Raw genomic sequence first — 24,099 nt, forward strand, 5'->3', positions numbered from 1 at the left:
GTTTTACATTGCTGCCTTTCAGTCTAGCAGTAGTTTAGGTTCAATTATATGGCTTGAGACAACTTGTAAAGTAGAGATACTTACTTTTGATCATTTTCCTGATGGTTTAACATTAGCTGCAGTATTTGTGTGTCGTGGCTCTCTCATCCCGTAACTAAAATAATGACTTCTTAATTTCTCCCCATAGCAAGCAGCCAGTTTATTTATAAGTGGCCTAATCTAATAGAGATTTACAATGTGTATCCCATGAGACATACTATCAAAGTTACCAGACCTGTCCCAAGCACTTGGGAAGTGGGGAGATGGTTACACAATTCTCATTGCCTCTGGCTGCTCTAGTTACAAAGATAAAGGGTCAGAGAAGTGGAGCAGCAGAGTTAATTTTGTGAGCATCCAAGGAAAAGCAGCCGATCAGGTGAGGTAGGCACTGGCTGAGGGCGAGACGGGCAGATGCTTGAATACCATGTAACAAAAATCCCCTTGAATAAAACAACATGCCAGGAAAAGGGAATGGCAGTGCCTGACCCCCAGACAGTCTGGATTCTTAAATCTTCATCTAGCAGATGCAATAGTGCTGCTTCTGTGTTTTAAAACAGAAAAAAACCTGTCTGAAGAACAACATTCAGCTTGCCACAGCTCTGGCAAATCTGTGCGGGGATGTGCCCAACCTGTGATACACATTCCACAGGAGGTCCAGTCCCAGCTCCTCGTGTAGTACCTGGGACTTAGGAAGACAGGAGCCAGCGAGCAGTCCTGCTTGCTGTGACCATTGTTTTCCAGGCAGGATCTACTCTTTGCAGTGATTTTGTCATGTCCTTTGGCTGGGAGCTCCTTGGACTTCCTGAGCATCAGGAAGGTGCCTGTTGCGCTCAGTTCTCCTTTGAGAAGTATTGACCAGTACTGCCAAAGGCCATCCCTCCCCACATCACTTCTACTGGGCCGGTCAGAGCATCCTAGGCTGGGTGTTTGTTCCCCTGTAGCCTGCTGGCTCACAGCAGTTTGTTTCTCTATCTCTTGTGTAGCAAGACTCATCCATGTGAGAGTCAATGTTTTATCCTGGTATCAGGTCTGTAAGTGTAATTGTGCACTGATCTGTTCCACAGTGATTTACAGTGCTATCCATAGGAGATGAGGAACACTGCCTTTGTTCATTTGGAAGGGCTCTAAAGCCATTCAGACTGAAATTCACTGCAGGCACAGCTGAGAATCACCATGCAAGTATTCATCTCATCTGTGCTAAGCAGGTAGACCCCCCAAAATTTGGGGACGGAGATGGAATAGGCTGGTGCAGGAAATAGAAGGAAGACTCCCAGATAACTTGATTTCAGGAGGAAACTGATGCAGGAGATATCCTGGATGCTTAAAAGCCTGTGGTACGACCTACAGTGTACAAGAATGAAGTGTGGTAGTCCCATATTCTGCCAACATGTTCTAATACTGAAGTGCTGCAGCACTTCTGTTCCTCACACACCTCTCCCTGGAGTTCCTCCTGTTCTCTGGGCTGGTTCATAAACAAACCATGGTTTCGTTACATGCAAGCACTGGTGGAGATGGGAAGGAGGATGAGTTTCAACCCTTTTGAGAAGCACCATGCCCTGCAGGTCAACAGACATCAGGGCTGGCATTCCTTTGGTTTACATTTTGGGGATCAGCGCAAATTAGGGAAAACAGAAAAGCCGAAGCGGGAATCACTTCTCTGCTCTGCATCTTGTAATGAATTTTGTGGGGAAGGAAAGGAGTCTGGATGTAGACTGGAGCTTTCCCCAAACAGTAAAACTGAGAATGAGGTAGTGAGCATTATTAATTTGGTTAATAACTGCTAATGTATGTTTATTCATGAGATTAATGCTCTGAGTACCTGAAAACATGACGGGCATTTTAAGGAAGCAATGAAGGTTTCCTGCTGCCAAGAACTGCCCCATTTTGCAAAGACCCAACACGCAGGAGATTTAAGCTTGGTTCATCCCAGCCCCATGCAGACACTGAAGTTTGGTCTGTGCACCAGGCTTCACCAGGGAGTCTCTTCTGGCCTTCAGGGTCTGCATTCCCAATTGGTGTGCCAGTTAGCAGGGGCACCCACAGAGCATCAAAACTGGACACCAGTCCAGTGGAGACACCAGGAGCCTGTGGCAGCACTGTGGGGTGTGATGCTGTGGGTACCTCTGTGCTCTGCTCTCCTCTCACACCCCAGATAGTTTGGGGGGACAGGATGATGAGAATGGCTCTTTGCCCTTCTCAAGGATGACTGGGTGCTACCCCCATTTGGTAGCCTGAACCAAGCACCTGTGCTTGTGGCATAGGGCAAGCTCTGGGGTCCCCACCACAAGTAGGACATGGACCTGTTGAACTGAGTCCAGGAGGCCATGAAGATGATCAGAGGGGCTGGAGCACAGGCTGAGAGAGTTGGTCTTGTTCAGCCTGGAGAAGGCTCCATGCAACACCTTGTTCTAGCCTTCCAGTATCTAAAGGGGCCTACAAGAAAGATGGAGAGGGGCTTTTGACAAGAGCATGTAAAGATAGAATAAAGCAGAATGTCTTTAAACTGGAAGAGGACAGATTTAGATCTGCTGTTTGGAAGAAGTTCTTCCCTGTGAGGGTGCTGAGGCACTGGCACAGGGTGCCCAGAGAAGCTGTGGCTGCCCCATTCCTGGCAGTGCTCAAGGCCAGGTTGGATGGGGCTTGGAGCAACCTGGTCTAGTGGAAGGTGTCCCTGCCCATGGCAGCAGTTGGAAGTGGATGATCTCTAATGCTCTTCCAGCCCAAGCCATTCCATGACTCTATGAGGTGGCCAGCTGTGGATTCTAAGAGGTTTCAGATGGGTGGGTGTCTGGCAAGGTGAAGGACACAGCTTCCAACAATGTGTGCAAATGGATCCGCAGCACAGCTCTTCTCCTCCATGGGGACAGTGAGGTGGCACAGGGGCTGAGAGAGGTGGGTCTTCAGGAGGATGAGGACCAAAGGCACACACTTACCTCAGGCACACCACTTGGTATTCATACTGCTGCTCACAGTGCATCTCAGCCTGCGGAGCACCACAGGGATGCTGTTATACACTAATCATGCCTGTGAGCACTTTTATGTAGGTCCATCACTATTTTGATGTGTCTACACCCTTCCCCTGTCCCCAAAAGCACTGACACCCACACCTTGCACTATGCCAAGCGTGGGAAGCAGCCCACACATGCAGCATCCTACAGCTAAACTCACCCAGCAGCAGCATCCCAGTCATAAGACTTCCAGGAAGGGAAAAGTAAAACAGAGGTCTGATGGATGCTCGAGTGTGTTTTACCCATGAGAGGAATGAAACAGTGTGCTGTGAGAGCTGTGGTGAACGGCTCAGAAACGATCTGCAGGCATTAATGGAATTGAATTTCTGGGAAATGAAAAAAAAGGAAAGCAAAATGCCGGCCCTGGGATATCCCTTTATGGCATATGCATTTCATGTTTAAATGCATTAATGGGACTGCTATGCTATGAGTCATCCTGAACAAGAGTTTCATGTGTTTCTTAAAATACACTGGAAGTAGCTGAAGGCATGCACGGGTTTGCGGTGCAGTTATCTGTCAGGAATCTGAGCAAATACCTGCACGCACAGCATCACAGCTCCAGAGCTGGGGCACCCGAATGGGGCCCTTCTGCTGCTTAAACAGACCTGGGAACCAAAATGGGAGAGGAACTGAGCCTGCAGAGTAACAGGGCGCAGGCTCCCAATGTCATTAGGGAAGCCCCAGCACTGATTTGCGTATATGTAAACAGCAAAGCTGGAGAAGTGCCTTCTGAAGCACTCTTGTCAACACCGGAGCTGTCTGCAGCTTTTCCAGGGATCATTGGTTGTCTGCTTTTCTCTCCTTCTTCTTCTGTTTACTCACAGCCCTGGCTGCAAATCTATTTGCTATTCCTGTAAACCCACACGTTCGGAGCTGGACTGCCTGCTCCTCACCGGTCACTTCAGCAGTGGGCTGCTGCTTGCTCTCCATGCTATTCCTTTTTCGGAGAGCCGATAGTTTGAACATGGGAAACACCCAATGCCAAGTGTTTCTGATGGTGCACGTTGACGCTCACGGTTAACACACAGCAGCCTCACTGTGCAAACCTTGGGATGAATGATGGTTATTTAGTGATTAGTGAAAAGCAAGGATTGGGGCTGGGGAGAAGCCACAGTGCATGTACACGGGAGAAGCTCCTGGCACTGAACTGGGCTCGCTTTCTCTCCGCATTCACCCTGGCTTCACTCTTTGTTTTCACACATCGCACGAGGCGATGCTGTCTCGAAAGCACTACAGCAGCATTTGGAATTTCTGGCACCGCTTCCCAGCGGCGCACGCTGGCCCTGGATAAACCCGCTGCTGCCATGTCCAGGGCCGCCTTTGCAGGAGAAACAAATGCTCATCCTTCCGTGCCGGTGACTTTGCTGCTGCTTAGCTTCGCTAGGAAACCCTCCCTGCTTTGAGCTCGTGAAGCCTCTCTTTGGGCTTGCAAGTGGGCAGTGGAGGGTTGAGGGGTTTGGCCGCACGCTGGGCTTGTGAGGGGCGAACTCCAAAAGAGAGGGGTGACCCCAAAAGAGAGGGGCAAACCTCAAAGGCAAGGAGTGATCCCCAAAAGAGTGGGGTGATCCCCAAAATCAAGGGGTGACTCCCAAAAGAGAGGACCCCAAAGCAAGGGGTGACCCCCAAAGCGAGGTGCGCCCCCAGGCTCTGCCATCCTCGGCAGGCAGCCTGACTCGGACACGCGATGTCCTTGCTCGGGACCGGCGGCAGGACAGCAGCAGAGGGACCCCCCCCCGCCCCTCCAGGCTGCGCGTCCCGCCGCGGCCGGGGTTGCGGCGGGCGGGCGGAGCGGCGCGGTGCGGGGCGGGCGTGCCCGCGGCTCCCTCCTCCCCTTTCCCCGTGCGTCAGCCCCGGGAGGAGGAACCGCGGCGCTTTTTTCCCCCCTTTTTTTTTTAAAGCCTCCGAGCCCCGGAGCGCGGAGTCTGCGCCCGATGGTGGGCCCGGCCCGACGTGTCTGCGCCCGCAGCGAAGGGATGCGCGCAGCGCGCACCGCCCGCCTCTAGCTCCGCGCCCGCGTCCGCGCCCCCCATGAGCCGCCCCGCGTCCCTGCTGCCGGCCGCCCGCTGCCGCAGCACCCCGGCCAAGCGGCTTCAGCCGCTCCACGACGGCCCCGCCGAGGAGGCGCCGGCCGCCAAGTGCCCTCGTCTCGCCGACTGCGGCCCCCCGGACTGCCTGAGCGCGCCCGGCTCGCCCTGCTCCCCCGCGTCCCCCGGCGGCGGCGGGGCCCCGGGACCCAGCCTGATCGCCTCGTACCTGCTGCTGCCGCTGGCCGAGCGGGAGCAGGTGTCCAGGGCGCTGAGCGTCAGCTCCGGGCGGGAGCTGCGCTGCAAGGTGAGCTCCGCGGGCGCGGGGGACTGGTGGGGGTCGGGACCGTCCCGATGCGTCCGAGCGCCGCGGGACCGCTCTCCCAGGGGGGAGCCGCGCAAAACATGGTCCCGCTGCTCCCCGGGTGGAAGCGCCCAGCCTGCCGCCCTGGGGAGTCATTTACAGCCGCCGGGAGTAAGCGCTAAGTTCGGGTTACCTCGGAGCACCTTCCCCGAGAGGCTTCGGGGACGGCGCTTCGTTCCGCCGGGGTTTTTTTACCCTCTTTTCAATGCAAAACGGGCAGGAAGGGTCTCGGTAACCGCTTTGAACGGCGCTCCTGCCGAGCCCTGGCTCCCCTCCAGCTCCCTCGTCATTGTTTGGGGAGAGTTGCTACGCGAGCGGCTGCTTTCAACGCCCTTGAGAACGAATTTTGCTTTAATTTCCGCTTTACAGGTGTTCCCCCTCAAACACTACCAGGACAAGATCCGGCCGTACATTCAGCTGCCGTCACACAGAAACATCACCGGCGTCGTCGAAGTCATCCTCGGGGACACCAAGGCCTATGTGTTCTTTGAAAAGGACTTTGGGGACATGCACTCCTACGTGAGGAGCTGCAAGCGGCTGAGGGAAGAGGAGGCTGCCCGGCTGTTCAAGCAGATCGTCTCGGCTGTAGCTCACTGCCACCAGTCGGCCATCGTACTCGGTGACCTCAAGCTCAGGAAATTTGTCTTCTCCAACGAGGAAAGGTGAGTGGCTGTCGGCAGCCGGCCCGGGGGGGAGTGGGGAGGGACAAAGGTCACATCCAGAGACGCACAAGGCAGTGGGAACGGCTGCCGTGTCAGCCAGGCATCACTTGCAGGCGGTTCGGGTAGGTCCCCATCACGTGTGCGTAGTAGGTCCGGGATCTAACCGGTACGCACTGACTCCTGGTTAGATCAGAGCTGATGAAAGGGAGGAAGCTCGCCAGGAGCTTCCTCTCATTCAGCAGAAGGTCAGTGGAACCCGCTGGTAGACAAAGGGACCATAGTTCGGGTGCTCGTTAGCGCCAGAAGATGTCATGTGTGCCCCTCGGTCAGTGTGAAGTGAATCAAAGGCAGAGAGGAGGAGGCTGAGGCGCTGTGCTGGGGAGGGGGAACGTCCTGGCTCAGGGAGCAGGAGGTAGGGGAGCTGGATGGAGCTCTGGTCCTTCCTTGGGAAAGCCATGGTGCCCCGGAGGGGTCTCCTTCCTGGAATCCCTTAATCAGAGTCACGCTGCTCACCAAAGATGTGCTGTGTTCTTCAAGGCTTTTATCCCTCCTCACTACTGGCGTCAGTGCTGTCCATGCCCCTGTGCCCATGGATGTGTGCACGCACAGCAGGGAAGGTGCGACAGCGTCCAGTATCAGTTTGGGAATCCTGCACTTGGGTAAAACTTAGCCTAAAGCCTTGGTTTACAGAGAGGAGACCCAGAACCTGGCTGTTACATGTAGGTTAGGGAAGGAATTCAGTATTTCCCTGGAGTGCTTCCTGCGTTTATAGTGCCTCACCGCATGTGGCAGAGCCAGAAATACACTTTTAATCAGCAAAACTGACTCTGACTAGTTGCTTATCGTAGAACAGTTAGGGTTGGAAAGGACCTTAAGGTTATCTTGTGCTAAGCTAAGAAAAGAAGTAAAAGCTGTAGTGGAGTTGTGCTTAACCTGATGAGCCTGGAGGTGATGCTGCTGAAGCAGAAGAAAATGCATTTTCACCTTGTTTAACCGGGCTGCGGCTGCTCAGGGTATCATTAATAAACGTGATAGGGAAACGAAGCAGCGCTGCCCCTCTTGCACAGAAACAGCCCCATGTTGACACGCACAGAGAGCAATTCCTTTGAAGGAAACTATTGCAGCTTTTCCCGCCCATGAGGAGGTGAAACATCTGCTGAAATGTTACATTGCGCACACACGGGTCCCATGTGGAAATAGCGCGTTGCACAGGCGGGTGTCATGTGCGCGGCGTTTGGCAAGAAGAGGGTTAAGCAATGGCAGGCGGGCCCGGCGCTGGGCACAGGTGCAGTTTCAGGGCTTCCCGCAGCCAATCCCGGGCCCACGGTTCCCGTTGAGTCATATTTTCCGTTCGCAGAACCAATGGGTATTTGGCGAGGTCAGGCTGAGGACAGGCAGCAGCCAGCGCCTGCCAGCGCGAGGGGTGGCTGCTTTGCTGATGTGGAGCATCCCTTTCCCACCCCGGCACGGGCGGCCGGGGTTAGAGCCACCTCCAGCTGGGAGGTGGGGGGTGCGTGGTACCCTGGGGAAAGGCCCAGAGAGTAAAGGACCAAATCAAAGCTAAAACAGAACCCTCTGGAGAGGAGATGATCCCGCAAGCAGGGAAGGTTGCTGGGGTTTGCAGCTTGCAAAGCCACGCAGCTGGATGCTGTTTGCTCAAGCTCTGAACCACAAACAGCAGCAGTGTAGCCAATTAAACCCCTGCAGTCGCAGTGCAAGCCATGTAGATAGAAGGTGACTTTGCTGGTGTTCCTCGAGAGCCCTCTGTGTTATTAAAGCCTACAGTACATGAAATAAGCAGGCGTCGCTGTGCATCGTCGGCGCACGTAGCTGTGCTTCCATTACATGGGTCCAGGAGTCCAGGCAGCTTCTCTGCTGCACATGAAACAGTGTTTCCTCTCCTTTTCATTATGCCAATGCAAGAAGGGTGGTGGTGGTGTGTGTGTGTGTGTGTTGTGCGGGTTGCTGTGGCTCCCTCGTGCCTGGTGCTGCTATTTCTAACCCTCAGCTTCCTCTCCTGCCCTCCCTAGGACTCAGCTGCGGCTGGAGAGCCTGGAAGACACACACATCATCAAAGGCGAAGACGATGCGCTCTCAGACAAGCACGGCTGCCCGGCGTACGTCAGCCCTGAGATCCTAAACACCACGGGGACTTACTCTGGGAAATTGGCCGACGTGTGGAGTTTGGGAGTGATGCTCTATACCCTGCTGGTGGGACGCTATCCCTTCCATGACTCGGACCCTAGCACTCTGTTCTCCAAAATCCGGCGTGGACAGTTCTGTATTCCTGACCACGTCTCCCCCAAAGCCCGATGCCTCATCCGCAGCCTCCTGAGGCGGGAGCCCTCAGAAAGACTCACTGCTCCGGAGATCCTGCTTCACCCTTGGTTCGAGGCAGTCTTGGAGCCTGGATATACAGACCAGGAGACGGGAACTTCGGATCAGATTGTTCCCGAATACCACGGAGACAATGACGATATTAGTTCCTTCTTCTGCTGACCACAAAATCTCACAAACCTCAGCGGTTCTCACCTCCGGCATCTTCATAGGGTTTCATTTTTCCACGTTTGCAAACGCAACAGCATCTTAAAGTGCCAGTATGGTCAGAGAAGTGACCTTGTTTCAGACGAACGCTGACCCATAGGTCTCCGCTCCCTGAACGCACTCAGTTTCATCCTCATGCTCTGCTGGCAGGTCGGTCCCACCAGCCCTGGAGGACCCATGCAGCTTTGTGAGAGCCCCTTGGCTTTTCTCCTGCCTCCCACATCCTCCACCGGTGTAACTGGTCGCATCCTGGCTGCAGAGTCTTACAGCTGGCGAGGGGTGAGACAGAAAGGCAGCCCCCTTCTGCTTTCCCGTGGGGGTGCAGAGCCCCGGCCGCGGTGTGTAGGGCTGGGAGGCACAAGGAGCGCCTCTAACCGAGCGAATCTGACACAGGTGGTAGGAAGGGGAATCGGCTCGGCCGCACCGGGGTGCAAAGTAGCTTTCTGACTGTAAGAGCACTTTAGCGAGGGAAGGAGGTCTTCGCCTGCCACAGTCAGCTGCCTGCTGGCTGCTGCTCCTCCAGCTCATCTTGCTTTCAGAGGCATGAAGCTCCTAGCTCCACCTGTAAGACAAACCACTGCTGTGGCTCTTTCTGAAGCAGAAACAAGTGGATCACCCAGCTGGATCCCCTCCGATTCCATTCGCTGACCGGGAAAGCATTTTAAATAGACTTAAGCCTTGTGTTACCATGGTGTAACCTATACAACTTGATGCCCTCTGCGAGCTTGTCAAGTAGCAGGTCTCGTTAGCTCCGAGTGCCAAAACATATCCGTTTACCGACCCGTAACACTATCGGCTGGGGCGCCTTCCCTTGGAAAACGATGAGGGGTATCTTGTACAGTACCTATAAACATGTCGTGTTTTCCTACAGGCTCAACTCTTAAAAACATCACATCCTCTCTCCTCTTTCCCTCCTCCATCCCCCCAAAAGTTAGTCTTAAGAGTAAAATCTCCATACGCCCTTAGTTGATTGTTCAGGTATGTTGTTTGCCCCCAGCTACAGGGGTGGTTTTCCCCTTAAATTTTGTTTTATTTGTTTTGCATGATTATTCATAGTCTTTCCAATGTGCGTGGATAATGAATATATCTCAATCGGTAGCTTCCTGGGTTGGGGGTCAGTAAAGCTTAGTCCTGCCGAAGATTTCTGCTTCGTTTCACATTTGTGTCCAGTGGCTTATGCAAAGAGGTGTCCGTTCGCCTTAGGGGAAAGCACGGCTTCGGGAATGGCCGTGAGGTGGGTAACGCATGTCCCTGACGTGACACAGGTCGAGTGAAGTCATTTTTAGGGTTAACCCCTGGCAAGCTGCAATCACACCACGCGTTGCGAGAATACCATGTATACCTCATGGACTGTGTACTTTGTACATACCTTACTGTTTGGGGGTTTTGTTTTCTTGTTCTGTTGTACTTTGTTTGTCCTAATAAGAGGTGTCGAAGAGCGATTTAATGTGAATTATTGTTGGCAATACTAACTTGACAGAATCATGAGCATTAAGAGCAGGGCGCTACAGCTCTCCGTTGCACTAAACCTCTCATGATTGCTTGACATTTGTATCTGTGATACAGTTTAACCCTTCTATGGAAAACAGTACATTTGTATATAATGGTGGAAAGTTCTGCCAGAAAAGCTAAAAACACTATGTCCAACTTGTAAATATGTATATGTATGTGGAAACCTGGATGATAAAGTCTGACTTGTAGAAAGTTTTAATAAACTTGGTTTCATAAGGTTTGTCACCATTTCTTGCGGTGTCTCAAGGGGAACACAGCTTGAGTATGCCTGGTTCAATCTGAAAAGATGAGGATCTGCTCATCTGTGGTCTCTGTGCATGCTCCATCATGCCTGAGCTACCAGGGTCTGCCTGGGGTTGTGTCCCTTGAGGGATGAATGGGGATGGGGGATGGCTTCTGCCTCTTGTGGGGTGGAAAGGGCTTGAGATGCCCCTAGAGCTATGTGAAATGGGGTATCCTATTCATCCGATAAACAAAAGGGAGAGGAGTTATAGCTCTGCCTCTGAACTTTAGAAACCCTATTGCCTTTCAGCACATGCATTCACTTCCATCTGCACCCTGTGAGCAGAAAATGCTGTGGCACTGCACGACTGTCATCCTGCACCTGTGTGAGAGGCAATGTGATGCTCAAGCCAGTGGAAAATCACATCTCAGGTGACTAAAAGTGAGCAGCCAGAAGCAGGGGCAGCAGTCGAGGGCCTTGGCTTTAATGGGGAGCTGGAGCCAGGGTCTTGATCCTGCTGCTCGGAGGCAGAGATGAGGGCACCCGGTGCTCCCGATAAAAATGGAGAGAAAGATTGTAAGAGCTGCTTTTCTTTGTGGTGAGAAGAGAGGGGTATAAATAGCAGCAGTATCAAGGTTAGAGAATGCGCTTTCCTGAAAGAGATCAAGCCACCCTTGCAATCCACCCGGAGCGGTGAGATCATCGCTCACAAGTAGAGAGGAGGAGGAAGAGAGTCTTGATTTTTATTTATACTTTGCCTCATGTTTAACTTTGTCCTTTTGCTTGAAATCTGTTCACAGAGCAACTGCTTCCAGGCAGCTCTTTGAGCAGGAGCAACTTTAGAAAGGATTTTGCTTTTAGAAGGGGAGTGGAAAGAGAAAGAGGAGGAATAGGGACCTGGTTGGTGCTAAAGGGAAGTGCACTGACTTTAACCAGGCACCTTGACTCCCACTGCAAGAAACCAGCGATCTGTGCAGTAAGCATATTTTCTTAGCACTTGCTGAGTGAATGTCAGGCACCAAAATATCTCAAGTTACTTTACTGATGTTATTCTTGCAAGACTTGTAAACATACATGCGCCACATAGCCTGACTGATTGAATTACCCCCTGCCCTGCGATGCTTTCAGGCTTGGATAGAAGCCCTGGTGCACCCTTTTAAAACAACTGCAGGACTTTTGTGTTTCGGTGAAACCCTGAGAACTTTCAAAACACCTTTTTTTTACCCCTTGCATTAAGTCACCCTCAGTAGGTGAATGTGTAGGCCATCCCGTGACTTTATTTCACATGAGCTACGCTGCAGAGCAATTAAAATAAACGCCAAATTGTAGTAACATCTGCAAACAGCCTCTGTGTTGCTTTAGGGATTATAATGCAACATCCGTTTGGACAGCAGAATAAATTGCTATTGCTTTGTTACCCCATCGTTTGTATTATTGTATACAAAGTTTCAGAGCATGTTGAAAGCACCAGCATATTAAGTGATTAAACTTTGATGGTGGGTGTGAGAACTTTGATTTATGCAATGCATACGTTTCTTTTTGAGAGAGTCATAATTTGTCTATTTTTAAATGGCCCTTTTGGATGGGGAGCGTAGGCATCTCTTATGTATTTCTCAGACCTGGTCACTATTTTCATCTTGAAGTCGCAAGATGTTGCTGGCCTCTCTGAATAGTGCTGGGAGCCTTCGTTCCTCTGTTTGCTGCTCAAAATGCAAGTTGAGGATTTTCACTACATCTTCGGATCCATCCTAAACTGGCATCAAACCACCTCCCAGTCAGGATAGATCCTGCATCTCAAGTATGTGTTTTTATCAGCTCTTGATACTTTGGCTGCATTTTAGGCATCAGTTCAATGATTTTCTTTTAAAGTAGCACAGCAGAATTTGTAAACCAGCTTCCTCCTAAAGCGCCAGGTGAAACAGCCAGCTCAGCAAGCTCAGCTTTAAGGTCAACTTCTCTTTGCCAAGCAGGTGATACTGCTGAGGTTATTTGCAGTTAATTAAGAAGGATTGGTAGAGGTTCAATTCTACTTATGATAACCCCCCCTCTGATTTTAGAACACCTTCAAGTCAGTCAAAGGCACTTCTGCACCCAGGTATTATTTATGAAAGAAAGGGGGGAAAGAGCAATTTTTTATACAAATGTAGAGGAACGGAGATTCATTGCACTTGGCTGGATCACAAAGCCAGCACAATGCTCTGCTCTAGCTCTGCTTTAATGCGCTGAGGGTAGGCTTGAGGGGTAACTTCAAAACCACATTTTATTCAATCAGTGCTGAGTGCATTCTGTCAGGCAAATCTCTGCAGATTATCTCTTTATATAAAAGTGGATTCTTTTTTCTCACTTTTTTCGAGCTATTGCATTCTGTCAGGGAGAAACCCCAGTGTTTAGCGTTATGGCACTGCACAGATTTAGCAGCACAAAGAAATCTCCTATGCAAATGCTTCTTACATGTATAACGTTTTCCTAGCAAGCGCTGAGAAGAATAGCTTGACACATAACCACGGTCTGAATTAATGGCTTTGCTAAATGCAACATCTCTCAGAACTATTGTTGGTAAAAGCACTGTGAAATTTGCAACAGTTCTTACCACCATTCCTCCATAACTTGCAAAATCCTGTTCTCCAAGTGAAACCCAGAGTTCAGATTTCAGCCAGGATCAATTTTTGTTGCAGCAAAACGACAAATCCTTCAGGATATGAGTTCATAGCAGGAACATTTTCTTTTATATATTTTTTATGAAGCCAGCTATTTAGAAAATGCCTTCAAGAAAACTCATTAGTTTTCATTGCCCTCTATGTATTTATTTACAGTATTTAACCAGCTAAACAAGCTAATGTGCAGCACTTCATTTCCTAATTTGGCTTTGAAGCCGGAGCAGCCGAAGTATCAATTACATTCTGTCAAATGCAAACATTAACATAACTGTATGAAGCAATCATGTTTCTAACAGCAAGCACTGCCCAGAGGACCAAAATAAATAAAATTCATAGAGCAAGAGGTAACGCTTTTCTTTACGGCAGGATTAGGGCTGGTGAGCACCCGTATGCTTTCCTCTCAAGGGATGTTTGTCTCGCCCGGCTGCGGAGGCAGCTCCGGTGCTGAAATGCAGGTGATTAATAAGGCACTTGCTCACCAAGGGCACGGTCTCATCACAGCGGGTGTGGATTTCTGCATGCAACTCCCACTGTTATTAATGGTTAATTAATGTGTAATTTGCAGAAAGAGATGAAACCGGGACCTCGGTGGTGTGCTGTGAGCACACTCGCAGGCTTATCGTTCGAAGAAATACCAGGGTGACATGAAGGGTGGATGACAGAAAATAAGTGCTGCATGAATCAGCTGCCCCGTGTTTATCAGACAGGGCTGCTGTGGGGAAAACATTCACCTCCACCGACTGCCGTCTCCTGCCAGCAACAAAAGTCGAGTTTGATAAATTATTAGTGGAGATGTTCTCAGTGGCTTTGCTTAGATTTTATTCCTCTTGCGCAAATTGCAGATTAGGAAAGGATTAAGTAACAACAGTGTGGCTAAAGTATTACACATCGCGCTGGCGATTAGCCAAAGAATGTAGCATGCAAAAGCTGACATTGCCTAAGAAATCAAATATAGCTCTGGTCACCACAGAGAGTGACTCTTCTCCACCACCTGAGGTAGTTGCTCAGTTTCTCCTATGTCACCCAGTGTCTTGCACCAGCAAATGGTTCATTGCAGGGCTTTTTTTGTTTCCTTTTCATTTTTTTTTCTTTTCTGAACTTCCAGGTAGTGACAAAGTCATAAACGTTGAGATGAATCACAGAAACCATCAATGTAATTGAGTGGAAAGCCCTTGTTGGGCCTTGTGATAACATCCCCATCAAGTCTCGACTTGCCAGTGTTGTATTCTCGCTGAGGTTCAAATCCTGTGAGTTTTCCTTGCCCTGCTAGCAACCGGGGGCAAAGTCTCAACATAACTTGTACAAAAGGCTTTGCAAGACTCCCATGCCCAAGGACAATGACTTTGCAGATGGGATGTCTGATGTGAGTAAGGGTTTCCTCTAGTGAGTTAAGGCAGCAGAAAAAGGCTCACAAAGGTCAGCCGTCAGCCTCTATTGCAAAGCAGGGGTGCAACCCTGATGGTAGCTCCTCTAACTCCTCAAACACCAGGAAAAAGGTTAAAACCTACCCTGGTGCTTGTGTGATATTGTTGGCTGACTAGTACGGGGGTGAACCCTCTCCTTCCTACCTTCATGTCAGTGCCCAATTTACCTGGATTTGGGGGAAGACAGGAAGCTTTCGGGCCAACAGGTCTAGCCAGATCCAGGCGAAGCCCTAGCAGATGCCTACAGCAGTGCATGGGGGCATGTCTGACTCCCCCTGTGATGTTGCCCCTGCAGCACAGAGACACATTACTTAAAAGGGGCCTACAGAAAAGATGAGGAGGGACCCTTTATCAGGGACTGTAGTCATAGGATGAGGGGTAATGGTTTTGAACTGAAAGGGTATAGATTTAGATTAGGTATAAGGAAGAAGTTCTTTATTGTGAGGGTGCTGAGGCACTGGCACAGGTTGCCCACAGAAGCTGTGGCTGCTCCATCCCTGGCAGTGCTCAAGGCCGGGCTGGATGGGGCTCGGAGCAACCTGGTCTAGTGGAAGGTGTCCCTGCCTGTGGCAGGGGGTTGGACCTAGGTGATCTTAAAGTTCTCTTCCCACCCAAACCATTCTACGATTCTGTGACATCATGGCCCACTGATGCCCACCCTGGTGTTTAACTGTTCTTTGAGGATCTTCTTACCAAACTGTTCCTGGGCTGCCTTTGACCCTATCTCTCTTTTGGGGTCTATAAATCCTGTGGCAATGATTTCCAGAGCAGAGCTTGGTGCTGTTCCTTGATTGGAAAGGGGATATGCACCAAAACACAAGGGCATGACTGGACCCACTGAAAAGCACTGACTGGTCCAGCTTTGGGGGACTTTGTGCTGCTCTTGCTTGCAATGGGGCAATGCAGAGCAATGTGCTCTGTGCAGAGCAGCAGCCTTCAGAAGCGGCCGCAGTGTTCGGGGTGATGAAGACTTGAGCTCAGTGGACAGAAAGGCTTAATCAGTGAACTCATGGGATTTTTCATCATGAGTCTTGTGATCCTTAATATGTAAGAGCGCTGTCTGCTGAAGTTAATGATCGCCAGGAGAGCTCAACCTTACATGTCAGGGAGAATGAGCAAGTGTCCGGTCCGAGCTGTTGCAAAGAGATGTTTGAAAGGATGTGTCTCGTGAACTCTTTGGACTATTCCCTGCTCAGCACTGGTGTCCCAGCCGGATGCTCCGTGCTGCAGAGGCATGCTTGACTGGCTGCCTCATTAGAGCAGGCAGAGCTTTGTCCTTTTATCTGAGCAGCTGGCCAAACAATACATGGGAAAATAAGGCAAGATCAGCAGACTGCTTTCTTTCCCCATGTGCGGGGTTAGAGGAACTGCTCCCCTCCTCCAGAATGATTTCCTGACTTGGTAGCATTTTTCTCAATCTCCTCTTCTTCTTTTTCTTTGGGTGTGTTAGGAAAAGCAGGATTTGTGGTTTGGCTGGAGGGGGAGTACCTTTCTGTGCTGCGCTACGGCCAAGGCACCTCATGTGCACGTGCCAACCACAGCGAAAGCCCTGAAAAATCTCTCTCTGGCACTGGGCAATGGTGGTTTTGCAGGGAGAGTGCTTTCAACACGTCAGGATGAGACCTGGACTACAGCAGTGAGGGACCCCCCTTCCTGAAGGCTCACTGGGCAAGCCATGCTTGCTGGAGACAGCACTGCCTTCAATAGCCACAGCCAGGAGACGGTCCATGCTGGGACGTCTTTCTGTGCTGGAGGCACGATGCTGGAGCTGCACCTATCTTCATTCCCCAGTGCTGGAGTGTGTTAGGGTGGCTGGCAGGGCTTTGGCTGCTGGACAGAGGCAGGGCTGCTCCTGCAAGGCGCCGTGGGGCGAGCTTGGTGACCGGGGGCTGGCCCGTGATGCACATCCTGCTCATGCATGTGGGCATGAGTCAGAGCCCGAGAGGAAGAGGCCTCACCCAGCGGCAGGCAGAGTGGTGCAGGGCTCTGTGCTGATGGAGGAGATTGCTTATTGCTGCCGGCAGCCTCCGTCCGCAAAATCCCTGCATGTGTGGCGCAGGGAAGGGGGTTTGGCACTAACCAGGTCTCCCACCGTGTTGTCAGAGGTCCAATGCAAATATTATGGATGGGTTTGTAGGGGCAGCCTAGAACCTGCCTTTTGGCATCTGTATGCCTTAGACTTGCAGGAGGTGCTGGGGGCTCCCAGCACACACATCCTAAGGTGGTGCCCATCTCCTGCAGTGAGAAGGCACAGCAAGGCTGAGCAGTTCCATGTCCATCTCCCCCTAATCCACTCTCATGATACTCCACCTGAAGTACTGCATTCAGCTCTGCAGCTCCCTGTGTAAGAAATACATGGATCTGTTAGAGCAAGTCCAGAGAAGGCCCACAAAGATGATCAGAGGATGGAGCACCTCTCCTGTGGGTGCAGGCTGAGAGAGCTGGGCTCCTTCAGCCCGGAGAAGGCTCTGGGAAACCTTAGAGCAACTTCCAGTGCCTAAAGGGGGCCTACAAGAAAGCTGGAGAGGGACTTGTTACAAGAGCCTGTAGGGACAGGACAAGGGGGATGGCTTTAAGCTGGAAGAGGATAGATTTAGATAATATTAGGAAGAAATTCTTTGCTGTGAGGGTGCTGAGGCTCTGGCACAGGGTGCCCAGAGAAGCTGTGGCTGCCCCATCCCTGGCAGTGTTCAAGGCCAGGTCGGACAGGGCTTGGAACAACCTGGTTTAGTGGAAGGTGTCCCTGCCTGAGGCAGGGAGCTGGATGCGCTCTGAGGTCCCTTCCTACCCAAACCATTCTGGGATCCTGTGATGGGTGGACACCTCTGGAAAAGCAATGCAGTCTTTACCTCTCTTCTTCCCATCAGTTTGACCTCGGTCTTGCTATCCTCAGCACCCATCAGCTGTTCTTTATCAGGTGCTAATCTCGCTCAGGCACTGGGACAGCTGAGTGGTGGTCCAGCCCCCCCCCCAGCCTTGCCTGGAAGCAGGTGTCCAGCTCTCTTGTCCTTGCAAACGGCTGCATGTAACCATTTCTGGACACTTCCCTTGACAGCCTTAGAGTGATTCTTCCAGAAACTGGGTTCATCTTCTCTAGGAAGCTGCTGCGTGTCTCAAGCAAAGGTCAGAATGAATCATGCTCGAAAGCGCTCCAGCTGCAATGGACTTCCAGCACTGGGTGAGTGGAAGCGTGTCCATGGTTTGGCACTTACACACACAGCCCTGAGCATCCCCAGCGCTTCTCAGAGTCAATGGGGTGACTTGCATAGAGTAACAAATGCCGGGTATGACTGTATAACAGTTCAAAAGGCAGTGGTGGACAGATCACGGTCTTGCAGCTGTGGCTTTAAAAGGGTTATTGATTCATTTGGAAACAACTAGCAGGAGTGTCTTTGTAACAGGCAGGATTATTCAGTCTCACCACATGCCCAACATAGGCAAAGTACAGTTCAGCACTGAGATTCTTCCAGTGACCAACACATAAAACACCCAACAGGATAATCCACCAATGCACTGGGTAATGCACTTGCCCTAGGTATGTTTGCAGCCAATGAAGGATGTGTGTAGCCCTCAAAAGCAAAGGGAGAAATTCTTTAGTTAAAGACCTAACGGGAGGAATTATGATGGGAAGAAATCTTGCAAACCAAAAAGAGTATGCAGATAATGATACAGCGTGATCCAGGCTTCTGCAACAGTTCAGTGTAAGGGGAAATAAATCATTGTGTGTATACATAAAACACATGCTGTGGAAACACACAAGAGCAGCTTCTCATCCATATCTGCTTGCTATGCTGGGCAGCCTAAGAGAGCTGGGGTTTTCCTTTACGGGCCAGCTGAGGATGCTCCTGGTGACAAGGGCACATCAATGGAGCCATCTCATATCCCAGTTGCACCTCATTTGTTAGCAAAGCATCAGAAAGTGCCAGGGAGTTACAGAGGCTAAGACAGCCAGGGATGGGAACAACCAGTATGCCGAGTTGTCTGCTGTGAGCCCTTGTGGGTCCTACCCCATTGGTGCAAGTCAGAAAGGCTTCACTCAAACCAGATGCCTCTGAGAAAGCAGAGCTGCAATTAAACCCTGGCAACCCCAGCGTGTCTTCTGCAGGGATGAGCCAGTTTCCATGCATGGGGTATCTGGTCCCACAGATCCCACATGCAGAAAATCCCCAGATCATAAGAGTATATCCAAAAGTTTTGCTCTGGCACATACTATAATACAGCCATAATCAGGATATCGGCAGGAGTTTTGCTCTGGCATAAATTATAATGCAACCACTGTAATCTGGAGTGAAGTCAGGCTTGGCCTGCCCAACAGCCCACTGCATAGCCTGCTGCGTGCTGGGTCAAACCTAGAGATCCCAACTCAGCGTTCACCCTGTGGAGCCTAAGGAGCAACCCAAGGAGGAATTCTCCAGTGCATGCAACATTCCTGTGTAAATCAATGGGAACTGTAGAGTCTGGCCTGAAGTCAGGATTTCAGGATTTGACCCAATTTAACCTTGGCATAAATAGTTGCCCAACTCCTTTTTGACTTCTTTTTTTTTTTTTTTGTGAGGCTCAACAATTAACTTTCAAAACAGCTTTAAAAAAGCCAGCCAGCAGCCGGGGTTCAGAAGTGCTGCGCTAGCCAGCAGTGTTTTGTTAAAGCTACTTCCACTATTATGGTATTTGTTGGCATCAGCACTTTGCGCAAAGCAAAGCGCTGCTCTGGGCTCTCCATCCAGGCCAGAGCTGAAGGAGCCCAGGGCAGAAGTTGTGACTCTTCCCATATTCAACACACAGGCACAGTAGTTCCTTTTGCTGAATTCAACTGTCAGGGTTCTTTTTTACTCACTGGGGTGAGATTCAGCCACGTGGAAAATGCAAGGGTTACTCATTGCTCACATCCAATGAGTCCCGGTGTTGGGGGTTTATTGGAGAGGCTTTGAGGGGGACTGAGGGTGGGATAAGAGGGGAAGACCCGTGTGCAGTACACCCATGCAGTGGGGTGAGCTTTAGGACTCACACCCTCTCTGTCCCTTCTTGTTTGTGCAGAGAAAGGGTGCTGCTTCCCAGGCTGTTTTCAGGAATCTCTTTCAAAGAGCTGATGCAGATATAAAGCCCTTTCCACTCACCTTCCACCCACAACAAAAGGCATCATTTAAACCTTAAGGTTTTTATTGTTTTAATTACTCTGATCCATCTTGGAGTTTACTATGCCACTACTTGTTAATACAGTTAACAGAGCACAGGGGATGCCAGCACCATTGGAGCTTGCTGACATTTCATTTCACCTCCAATCCTGACTGGTAACTCTGCACCAAGCAGTCCCACAGCCCCGGCTCTGACCCAGCAGCAGCTGCCAGGAATGGGTGTCCGACTGCGGTGGCAGCTGCTGCGATGGGAAGGATGAGCCCAGCACTAAGTCAGTTGCAGCCCCGTTGTGCCCTTCAGGCAAAACCAAATGTATTTTCAGGCAAAACTGGTTTGATTTCCCTGGGGCAAATACATGCATCATTTCTCTCTGGTTTAGAATAAAATCAGCACAATGGCCAGTTGCAGGGTGTTATGTAGGAGTGGGTGTTAATTAAGTGCTTTGTTTGATTTTGGTTAAAAGCTCCCTTCCCTTCACTGCAGATGAACCTGCATAGGTCCTTGGTGCTTTAAAACAGTTTTTGGGATTTAGACTCAGGGTCTGAATTTCTTTTGGCCCCCAAACCAGCTTCAAACTTTGGCTTCAGGTTTTTAACACTTCCAGCTATGAGATATCCCTCTAGGCTCTTCAGCTGCAGCTTCACTTGCAAACGACTGTGAAAATAAGAGACAAAAGGTAACAGAGGCTTAAGAGGCATGGGGACACCCATTCTCAGCACCATGAGGTGGTTTGGCACTGTAAACACTGTGTTGGGGTGTAAGTTGGCATGAGAGATGCTCTCAAACGCACCAGTGCTACAGGGAGGAAGAGTGTGGGTGTGGATGTGGATGTGGAGGGGGGCTTTGGGACTGGAGCAGCTCGGGGTGGGTATTTTTCTGGGGTTGCCTGGGATGCTGCTCATGTTTTCTAATTGTAGGGGTGATACCAAGCCACTGACCACATTGCCTCTGCTGCCCCTTGCCTCAATAAGCGACTGCAGCTCAGCCTGCGGGCTTATTCACACTGGGGAAGGGTGAAACGGGGGTGGTGGGGCACTTGTTTGGGTGACTCCAAGGTTGCACCCAGCCTACTGAAAGCCAAGAAGTGCCCTTCGACTCGCCCGCTGGGCTTGCAAGTGGGAGAGCAGGAGGGTTTCAGTAACAGTGAAAATCTCAGATTCATGTAGGAACTTTTTACTTTCCCCCTTGCCCGTGACTCAACACCATTGCTGCACAGCAGCGTAACTCCGGGCACAAAATCGTCCTCCAGATATTGCAACTGTCAGGCAAAGATTGCTCACTCCATCCCATGTTCAGCTGAAAGGATTACAATATAGATTAGGATCAGGATTGCCGTCCTAATGTTCTCAGCCTCAAAGCAGGTGGAAGGGGAAAACACGTGAGGGAAATGATTTGCCAGTGGAGAATCTCTCCAGGAGGAATTGTTGGATAAATACTACCTGGAGATTGGGATCAGGCAGCTGCTGAGTTGGGCTTTTCCCACTCAGAGGTAGTCTGAGAGCAGCGTTACGGGCTGCAGGCCCGTGCAAAGCAGAAAAGCCATTGCATGCATGCATGAGGGTAATTGCCTGTGTGCTCACATGCTGCGTCCTGAGAGACTGCGGTAAAATGGTAATGCAGTGATGGCAAAAAGGACTGAACATAAACCTTTGCCAGTGAACCAGACAACGTATGATACCTGCTATTGGATGTGGATTAAAGAATAGAGTGAAAAGCATGACTGCAGAGCAGGATCCCAAGGATTCACGCATACATACACCCTTTTGTCCAGGTAATCCCGCATACATCGAGGTTATTTGGGAACTACGCAGGAAAGAGCCACAGGTCCAAAGTCAATATGTGTTACTGTAGAGCCTGGCATCTTTATTGAGGAGTATTAACTCTAGCCTGCATGTGTGGCACATCAATTCAGATTCCTTCCTGTAAATACATCTGTGCTGGAAAGCTCAGGCTGGATTCGGCATGTATTTCTCGCCTGTTTTTTTTCAGCTGGATAGGCTTAAGCAAACTGAGATCATGTGACTTGCCAAAACCACCCAGTGAGTCATTGGCTCAGCCCAGATTAGATCTCAGGAGCTTTCTAGCTTTGATCTAGCCACAAGACCACATGGCCTCTTTCTATAGTCTTTGATGAAAGGCTACATAAACACACATCAGGGAGTTTACTGAACTTTTATGGAGGTTCTGAAAAAAGTTCTGCCCCTGCAGCAAGCAAAATAGGAATGGGCTATAAACGGGTGCCATGCACGTATCTGCTGGAGTGAAAAAGTAGTAGGGAGAAAAGCAGATGTCCAAACACCCGAACGAAAACCTCTTTGAAAACAACAACAGGATGCTCTGGATAATAGCGCCACGGATGCTCTACCTGCCATATGGGTCTTTCCACAAGAGCCAGTTACCTTATAAAGAGACCTTGTTGCGTCACCCTTCAGAAAGTATAAACACATTAGGCAATGTTATTCTCCAAAATATCAACACATGAGCTACTTACAATGGACTAAAAAGTCATTGTTGCTTTGAGGATGTATTTGTCCCAAGTGATTCATAACAATCTGTGGCACTGAGGCTATGAAGACTTCTAAAGGATGCCTCCACTTCCAGGCCAGTATCCACGGAAACAAGCCCACAAGTTTGCTTTGTTTGCCTTCCTTCACCTAGGATAACCTTTTAAACCGGTTTGTAGACAGCCAGGCTTCCCAGCTGAAGCAGATGTCTATCCCCTCTGGATGCTAGGCTTCGCTTTCTGTACCTGTTGCACTGCTGACCACTGCAATCCCTCCTGCAGGAAGGGCAGTGATGCCCTTTGGTGGGGCTGCATGAAGACGAGGACATCTCCATGGCAGTAGCTCCCTACAGTACAGTACTAATGTGGTTCCAGAGGTGCCTGCCAAGAATTGCTTGCCCATGCCTGCCTGCGCCAGGAGATGCGTGGAATGACGAAACTGAAGCTAGCGGAGTGCAGGGACTGTGTCACCATGACCCTGGGATTTGGAGCAGGACCCCAGGGCAGCTCACATCCCCTCATGCTCTCAGGGTGGGCAGCTCAATTAGACAAAGGCTGTCCTTTGTCAAGAGAAAGCTCAGTCATGACCACTGATGCCAGATGAGTCTTTTGGCCTCTAAATCATCTTCTTTATTTCTTTTTCCCCTCCCTGTTCTGGTCTCCCTGCCCATCCAAAATCGGCTCTGACATACAGCGAGACATCCTGTAATATTTTGGATCCTGCATTTCCCCCATGGCCACCTGGAATGCAGCTCTCAGTTTTCAGAGACACCCCCATCATGAGGGTAAACCAGCATGTGTGTGTCTGTGTCAACACATAACAAAACACATTGTACGCACCCTGAGCTCAGGAACTAATACGTGCTCTGGCAGGAAGACAGCTGTACCAGCAAGAAGACAGGGTCATAAGCAAGGCAATATTGTCTCCTGTGGGACTAATAAAGACAGAAGACAAAGCAACTGTTTACTGTACTGTTGAGGGAGCTGCTTTGGAACACTGTACTTGGGAATGCGGCAGCTACTGTCACATGGTTGTTAAGCACAGGTAAATGTTCAACCTGAAAAGCATACAGGAACTCAACCCCAAACTATACATAAATCTTCTGAGCGCTGGGGCAAGTGCATAGCTGGGGCAAGTCAGAGAAGCTTGTCTGCTGTCCTCCTCTCATTCTGATGCTAGCTTGTCCTACTTCTTACTTCGAATTGTTTGAACAGTGTCCACACTGACTCATGCTTTCGATTCAGATCAGCTGTAGAGGTGCAGAGTCAGACCCCTTCTGATGCCCTGGGAAATCCAGGACCTCTGTGCTTCTGCACCAGGACTGGGCTCTGTACAGCTGCCAAGCTCGAAATGCCTGCGCAGCATTTGTGCCCAGTACCAGCAGGAAATGTCTTCCTTCTGGTACTGCAAGTAATGAGATGTGATTTATGGAGTGAAGTTCTACTTAATAAAACTGGAAATGAGATACTGATGGGTGGCTGTGAAAAGACCACCACACTCTGTGAGAGAACAGGGCGCTCAGTCCTCCAGTCACCCCTTCACAGCTCAGAGGAGAAAACCCCACCAGGGTTTTAATTCACTGTTAGTTGGGTCACTTTATCCAGCCAACAGCAGTTCCCTAGGGTTATAAAAAAGAGGGTTTCAATTCTTGAATTTCAGCAGCTCTGGCTAACCCAAAAGAGAGCCTTCTTCTGACGGAAATGCAAGGACTAATCACTCAATCTGAAAATTAGAGACTGTTTTTTATACCACAGATCGTAATCAGATTTATCTCATGCAAGTAGATCAGAGCACTAATTGTCAGCCTATGCATGCAGTGTGCACACAGAGGCCTGTGAATGTAAACACCCGTGCATTTCTATATTCAGAAATACACACAAGGTTGAATCCAAACACCAAGTGGAGATTGCTGCCCGGTGTGGGGAGGAGGATCTCCACATTTGTGGTGCTGGACAAGTTCAATTTCATCGATGGCTTTTGATGCTTCAGATATCTGGACTTGTCC

General features: G+C 50.2%; 1 protein-coding gene across 1 annotated transcript; it reads left to right on the forward strand.

The window, feature by feature from the left end:
- Window positions 1–4,951: 4,951 nt before the first annotated feature.
- TRIB1 (tribbles pseudokinase 1) lies at window positions 4,952–10,369 on the forward strand. Its single transcript, XM_061373538.1, has 3 exons — window positions 4,952–5,378; window positions 5,805–6,097; window positions 8,128–10,369. The coding sequence occupies exons 1-3, from the start codon at window positions 5,076–5,078 to the stop codon at window positions 8,594–8,596; spliced, it is 1,065 nt and encodes a 354-aa protein (XP_061229522.1). The 5' UTR covers window positions 4,952–5,075; the 3' UTR covers window positions 8,597–10,369.
- The last annotated feature ends 13,730 nt before the right edge of the window (window positions 10,370–24,099 follow it).

Source organism: Neopsephotus bourkii, unplaced genomic scaffold, assembly GCF_033783945.1.
Source record: "Neopsephotus bourkii isolate Nb327-2 ecotype Australia unplaced genomic scaffold, CSIRO-AGI_Nbou_v1 NB_1630, whole genome shotgun sequence".
Classification (NCBI taxonomy): domain Eukaryota; kingdom Metazoa; phylum Chordata; class Aves; order Psittaciformes; family Psittacidae; genus Neopsephotus; species Neopsephotus bourkii.

Coding starts and splice junctions, on each gene's coding strand:
- TRIB1 (XM_061373538.1), top strand. CDS start 5,076: ATGAGCCGCCCCGCGTCCCTGCTGCCGGCCGCCCGCTGCCGCAGCACC. Junction 5,379..5,804: donor GGCGGGAGCTGCGCTGCAAG/GTGAGCTCCGCG, acceptor TCCGCTTTACAG/GTGTTCCCCCTCAAACACTA. Junction 6,098..8,127: donor GTCTTCTCCAACGAGGAAAG/GTGAGTGGCTGT, acceptor TGCCCTCCCTAG/GACTCAGCTGCGGCTGGAGA.